At 54.3% G+C, this 6,662-nt stretch overlaps 1 protein-coding gene across 1 annotated transcript in view; it reads left to right on the top strand.

The window, feature by feature from the left end:
* CCDC30 (coiled-coil domain containing 30) overlaps positions 1 to 6,662 on the top strand; it is a 36,270-nt gene that overhangs the window by 19,465 nt on the left and 10,143 nt on the right. The window contains exons 5-6 of the mRNA XM_009996555.1: positions 3,700 to 3,796; positions 4,780 to 4,922. Of these exons, the coding sequence (XP_009994857.1) occupies positions 3,700 to 3,796; positions 4,780 to 4,922 (240 nt within the window). The remainder of the gene's footprint in view (positions 1 to 3,699; positions 3,797 to 4,779; positions 4,923 to 6,662) is intronic.

Genomic DNA, 6,662 nt, shown 5'->3' with positions numbered 1-6,662 from the left:
CTGGCAGGGGGGTTGGGCTGGGGGAGCTTTCCAGGTCCCTTCCAACCCCTGGGATTCTGGGATTCTGTGATTCTATGCACTCAAAAAGTGGGGGAACCTCTGGGAAATTGCAGAGGTGAAGCTCCATGGTGAGTATCTGCTTTACCAGAACCTTGGCAACAGGAGAGGTCTCCTTGCAACACCTGCAGAACCATCTCCATCATGTTTTGAGCAAGGATGAAGTTGTTGCTGAAGCTTCTCAGCCTGATGCTGCCTTTGTCAGAGTGTTCTTCAGCCTCCATTGACTGGATGGACTGTCCATCCCTCTGGAGGAAGCTCCAGAAAGAGCACCTGCACCTTTGGACTGGTCTGGGAATGGTTCCCCTCAGGGGAAACATCACTTGCAGCATTTGTGGAACATCACTGCTGGGGTGGGTGACCCTTCACAGACAGGGCAGCTGGAGAATTTAGAGCCAGAGAGAAGAGAGGAAGCCAGAAGTTGTTTCTTTTCTAGATGGGTAGGTGGGGTTTTCTCCCAAACAGGCTGCCTGAGGAGGTCTCTTCTTTTGGCTGAAGCTCTACTGCTTGGCCAAAAGCTCTTCCTTTCTGGGGCTGAATTGCCCTCTTCTCTGCCTGTGCTGCAGAGATGCTGGGGTGGTGCCCATGGTCCTGGATTGCCAGGCAGCAGGACCAGGCTGGAGAGGACCTGGGACTTCTGGGGTGTGAAGAAATGGCACACAAGGTTTTCAGCCAGGTGTGAGCAGAGCTTGGACATGTCCAGAGCCTTGCTGGGGTGTTAAAACGTGAGGTAGGAGGTCGTACAAGTGTGAAGGCATCTCCCATGGGAAGGCAGAAGCAGCCCCACATCTCCAAGACCACAGGAACAAGAGATCAATGACTTGTCAGCAGCCTTGGCTGGGAGGGAAGAGCTTCCAAATCCAGTGAGACAGCCTGAAGGTGTGTCCAGCTCAGGGAAGGTGTGTCCAGCTCAGGGAAGGTGTGTCCAGCTCAGGGGAGGTGTGTCCAGAGCTCAGGGAAGGTGTGCCCAGCTCAGGGAAGGTGTGTGGAGCCTCAGGGAAGGTGTGTCCAGCTCCCAGGGAAGGTGTGTCCAGCTCCCAGGGAAGGTGTGTCCAGCTCCCAGGGAAGGTGTGTCCAGCTCCCAGGGAAGGTGTGTCCAGCTCCCAGGGAAGGTGTGTCCAGCTCCCAGGGAAGGTGTGTCCAGCTCCCAGGGAAGGTGTGTCCAGGTCAGAGGGAAGGTGTGTCCAGCTCAGGGAAGGTGTGTCCAGCTCAGGGAAGGTGTGTCCAGCTCCCAGGGAAGGTGTTTCCAGCTCCCAGGGAAGGTGTGTCCAGCTGAGGGAAGGTGTGTCCAGCTCCCAGGGAAGGTGCCAGCAGACACTGAGCTCCTCAGGGTGGGACTAAGGAGCCTCCTGATGGCTCCTGATGGGAATGGCAAGAGGTCTGCCCAGCATGGCTGTGCTTTTGTTGGACCTGGGGTTCACAGATCAAGCAAGATGCCCTTGCAGTTGGGAGCAATCCCTTCTTTGCTCAGCGTGTTGTTACATAGCTCCCTGGGATTGGCACTTTTGGGGGACACAGGGTGAAGGCAGCAGGGAGAGCTGAGCAGCCAAGGGGACACTCGGCAGCTGCTGGAGCCTGGCAGGAGGCAGAAAAGAGGGATGCAGGGCAGAGGAGGTGGGTGAACCCTTGGTTAGACCCACCACCTGCTGAGGTGGGGGCTGCAGAGCTGCCCCCTTGGATTCTGAGGAGCTTTTGGGTGCCCTGGAGGGAAGGGCTGCACCAAGGCAGGTGCAGGGGAGCCTGCAGAGATCAGTGCTGCTGGGTCCTGCCAACCTGCTCCGTGTGCCAGGCACTTGGAAAGTCTCTTCTGTTTTGGCATTCCTACAGAAAGCTGGGCTGCTGGAGGCACTGAGGCAGAAAGAGGAGACCAGGACACAAGGTGAACATTGTGCTGCTGTGGGCAGGGGATGTGTGTGCACTGAAATGCTTCAGTGTTCCAGCCTGGAGGAGAAATAAGCAAAACGATGGAAATGGGTGGCTGGGTGTCAACTTGATGACCACAGGTTGGCAGGGGGGTAAAGAGGGGGTGTATTTTGCCTTTGAGGTCCCTTCCAGAACTCCAAAGCCACATGGAACCCCAAACTATCCTCTGGTGGTGCAAGAGGAGGGGGGTTTGTTGCCCTCTAGCTCTTCTGTAAGAGGCCTGGGTGTTTCACCCCAGCAGTTTGCTCTTACCACCTAGGTGGGGTAACATCATCTGCCCGAGGAAACAGCATCCCAGCAGCTTTCCTCTGTGTCAGCCAAGGCTCCTGCTGGGAGATCCAAGAGAGCCATCTCGTGTCTGAAGCCTGGCAGGGAAAGCAAAGCTCCTGGGCTTTGCTGTGCTGCTTTGTGGGCACTTTGCATGGACTGGGATTGGCAGAGACTTGGCACTTGGAATCACAGAGTCACACAGAAGGGTTTGGGTTGGAAGGGACCTTGAAGATCATCTAGATCCAACCCCCTGTGTGGGCAGGGAAACCTCCCACCAGCCCAGGCTGCCACTGCAAGTGATCAGGAAGGGCTGTAGCAGAAGAGCAGGACACAGAGCTCCTGCCCCAAGAGGATCCAAAGAACTGGCTGCTTTACCTGGCCAGGCTTTCTTAAATGAGACAACAGAACATCTGCTGTGTCACCTTTGATCCAACCATGCCTAGAAATGAGCCAGATCACACAAACTCCCTTCTTGGGCTTTTTCTTCCTGTTGGAAGGGAATGCAAAACCCTCCCTGAGCCAGTGCAAAGGGAGGAGGGTGAGAGAGGCAGAAGGTGTCTTAGATCCTTCACTGTCCCCTCACGGGTGGCTGTTGCTTGCAGAGGTGTGAGCTGTGCTGTGTGCAGGTGGAGCTGGACTTCACCTGCATCTCCTGCCTGGGTCCCACTCCCACCTCACTCAGCAGGAGCTCAGGCAGGGGGGAGGTCAGCTTGGTGGCTTGGAAACAAGAAAACCAGCACCAACTTTCTTTGAAGATGAGGAGTTGAAGGGGCTGGCTGGGGAGCAGAGGGGAGGACTTGGCAGGACTTGGCAGCAGGGTCTGCAGGAGCTGCAACAGGAGGGAGAAGCTGGACTGCTCCTCACTCCTCTGAGGCCCTTCAAAGCTGCAGGACTAGTCATTGTTTCCATGGGATGCTGGGGTAGACTCCTCAGGGTGGGGTGGTGCAAATGCTGAGCGAGTTGAGAGTCCTCAGAGCCTTGCAGGAGGGAGTTACAGCCTCCCTGGGGTGGTGGAAGGAGCAGGACAAGTCCTGGTGGACCAAGTCCAACATCTGCTTGGATGAGATCAGCTGCAGGGGAGCCTGGGGAAAGGACATGGGATAAATCAGGGTCTCGTGGGGTCCTCCACGTTGGGAGACAGGATGGAGAAGGCCCACAAGCTGCAGAGGCCTTGAACTTGAACCACGTGTCCTGGGCATTTCTCCCCCTTTTTGTGGAGCAGGGTTCTTTCATTTTGACTTGGCCAGGGACAAGAGATTCCCCCTTGGAAGCAGCAGGAGGAAGGATGTGAGCTGGAGCTGCCCCACGCTGGGGGCTGCCCAACCCCCTGCCCCAACCATGGGGCTCAGTCTGGAATAGCAGCCCAAGAAGCAGTTTAGTAGCAGTTGTGCTTTTAGTACTAGCTGGGAGTACTGGTTGAGTTTTAACTTGGGGTTTCTCTATGTTAAGATCAGAAGCTTAGAAACAGAGTTACCTGAAGGGCAGAAGAACAAAACTGAGGTGAGTGGGGAAGAGCAGGCATGGACTGGAGCACAAGAGGTGCAAGGAGGTTTTCCCTGGGCAACAATGGTTTGGTTTAGAAAAGCATTAAAGGAGAGTCTCCTGGGAATGCTCTTTGTCACCATCTTCTGAGTGTCCACAGCCCATCAGCTCCTGCAGGACAGATGGATGTCTGCTGGAGCTGCCACAGTGATCTCCATCATAACTCATCTCTCACAGACTGGTTTGGGTGGGAGGGACCTGAAAGATCATCCAGATCCAACCCCCTGCATGGGCAGGGACACCTCCCACCAGCCCAGGCTGCTCCAAGCCCCATCCAACCTGCCCTTCAACACTGCCAGGGATGGGGCAGCCACAGCTTCTCTGGGCAACCTGGGCCAGGCTCTCACCACCCTCACACCAAAGAATTTCCTCCTCATGTCCAACCTCAATCTCCCCTCTTCCAGTTTTAATCCATCCCCCTCATCCCATCCCTCCCTGCCCTTGTCCCAAGTCCCTCCCCAGCTTTCCTGGAGCCCCTTCAGGCACTGGAAGCTGCTCCAAGGTCTCCCTTCCATGCATCCCCTGCATCCCCACCTAAACCCAGGGATGGGGCACCTTCAGCACTGGAAGCTGAGGAGCTTGGTCACTCCCTGGTGAGGGTGAAGGGTTTACACGTGGGAAGGTGCTCGATTCTTGTTTCAGGTTTAGTGAAGCCCTGGCAGCCCGTGGGTGCTTCTGCAGGGCTGTTTCCCAGCTGGATTTGGGCTGGCTTTGCTGTCAGTTCATTTTCCAGCCAGACCATTGGATCTGCCAGGTGGATAAACCAGTCAGAGGTTGTTACATGTGGGAGAGGACCTTCTTGGGTCAGCTGGAGGCTCCAGGCCTTCAGAGGTGTCCTGCCAGCCCTGGGTGCAGGAATCCTGCTGCCAACTTTGGAGAACTGGTTTTCCTATCCTTGTTTTCCAGAATACACATTTCCTGCCATTTGTTTCCTCTTTTGCCAGAATCAATGGTGCTGTAGAAGTGACTCTTAATTTTTCTTGTTCCAGATGCTGGAAAGCTGCCAGGAAATGATAGAAAAGTTGGGAAATCAGCTGGGAGAGCAGAGAGAATGGAGAAAGCAATTTGCATTTGAGCTTAAACTGCAACAAGAAGATCTGAAGGCTGAGAAGAAGTTCATGGGTGGTCAGGTACTCAACACCTCCTACTGGGCCTCCCTGCAGGAGGGAGTTGTCTTTTGTGACTCCAGAAAACATCCCCAGATGCTCCCCAAGTGTGTTTCTTGGCTCCTCTTGATGGATTTCTCTAGTCCAGCCACTTTCAGAGGTTCTCTGGCAGGTGGTTTTAAGTCCATCTGCTTTAGCAGAACTGTCTCCTTCATTTAATTTTCCTGTCAGTGAAACTAATGACAAAACAGTCATTCCAAGTTTGGAGCCAAAGGCACCTTCCCCAAAAGGCAGGGGGGAAGTTTCCAGACTTGGGTATTTATTGCAGAGTTAGTGGTGACCTTCAGTTCTCCATGTCCCAGCAGGCAGGGTCTGAGCCTCCCTTGCAGGGCAACATCCCAGGTACCCAGGAGCAGTGGCTGCTTCCCTGAGGTCCATCAAGTGGCAAATTCTGGATCTGTGTAACATGGGTCCCCTTCAGGTCTTTCTTAGCCAGGACAGGACATGGTGGGAAGGCAGAACAGCCAAGAGTCAGAGCAGCCTGGGTGGGCAACCTGCTGGGATCCTGGTACTGCCCCCAGGACCTCAGTGCACTTGGCTTGAGGTGGTTTAACTGCTGGGTTAGATTTCTGGGGAGAGCTGCTGTCTCCCAGTCCCTGCTGGAAGAGTTGCTGGTGCTCTCATCTTCCAGCTGGGTCAGAGGAGAGAGAGTTTGTGCTGCCAGCAGAGTTGCACAAGGGCTGGACAAGGGCTGAAAATTGGGTGAGAAAGCTGCAGATCTGTGGCCTGGGCCAGGCAAAGGGAACCTGAGGGGAACAGGCAAAGGGTTTGGGGGTACATGTGTTACAAACCCATTTTCTACCCCTCTGAGAGGCCTTCAAGCAGCTCGGGAGTCCTGTCACTTCCTTGATCTTCAGTAAAACCATCTGAGCTGTTGGCACAACTGCTGGTCCACAGGAGTTTTGCTGGAGGAGCAGTGGGTCCTAGAGAGGGCCCTGGGAGTGCCAGGCAGCAAAAGCAAGCCTTGCACAAGGGAGGGTTAGGAAGGGACTGGGTCAGTCTCTGAATAAACACATGAAAAGGGGTTGTCTGATTTGGGGGAAGATGGGGAAAGAGGACCATGGACCCATTTGTCCATCCAACTGAAAGGAGGAGACTTTGGGTAGGATGTGGCTGCTGTGGGGAGTGTGTGGAGAAGGGTTTAGAAAGGAATTCTTCATTTTTGGGAAGGACAGCTGGAATTGGTGCTTTCTCAAAGGGGCAAACTGGGGCTGGGGAGAGCTGATTTGGGGAGAAATCAAAAAAATGGCTGAAAGATCATGTGGGGTGTCATGGATTCACAAGGAGGTGTGGATGTGGTGCTGAGGGACACGGTTTAGTGGTGGCCTTGGTAGTGCTGGGTGAATGGTTGGACTGGATCTGAAGGGTTTTTTTCCAACCCAAATGATTGCATGATTCCATGGGAAGTGGGCAGAGTCACTCTGTAACCTTTGCATCCCAACAGTTCAACCTGCTCATGATCCAGGGACTTTTAAATCAGAATCCTACATCCCCATGTTTGCTTCAGCCAGTTCAGCCACCAGCTGGCTGCTGGTTTTGCCCAAGGAGGGGACTTCTTTTCCATGATCACAAGGTGAAACCCAGTGGCCTGTGTTAGGCTGTAAAAGTCTTTAGAACAGGGGGCTTGGCACGTGGTCGGTAGGATTCCCAACTTTACAAGTGGGTTCATTCCCTTTTGCTAGAGCAGCTGGATTGGGATGAATC

Source organism: Chaetura pelagica, unplaced genomic scaffold (assembly GCF_000747805.2).
Source record: "Chaetura pelagica isolate M959 unplaced genomic scaffold, ChaPel_1.0 scaffold494, whole genome shotgun sequence".
In the NCBI taxonomy this organism is placed as follows: Eukaryota; Metazoa; Chordata; class Aves; order Apodiformes; family Apodidae; genus Chaetura; species Chaetura pelagica.
Note: the sequence above shows the minus strand (reverse complement) of the source record. Positions and strands in the feature narration are given on the sequence as shown.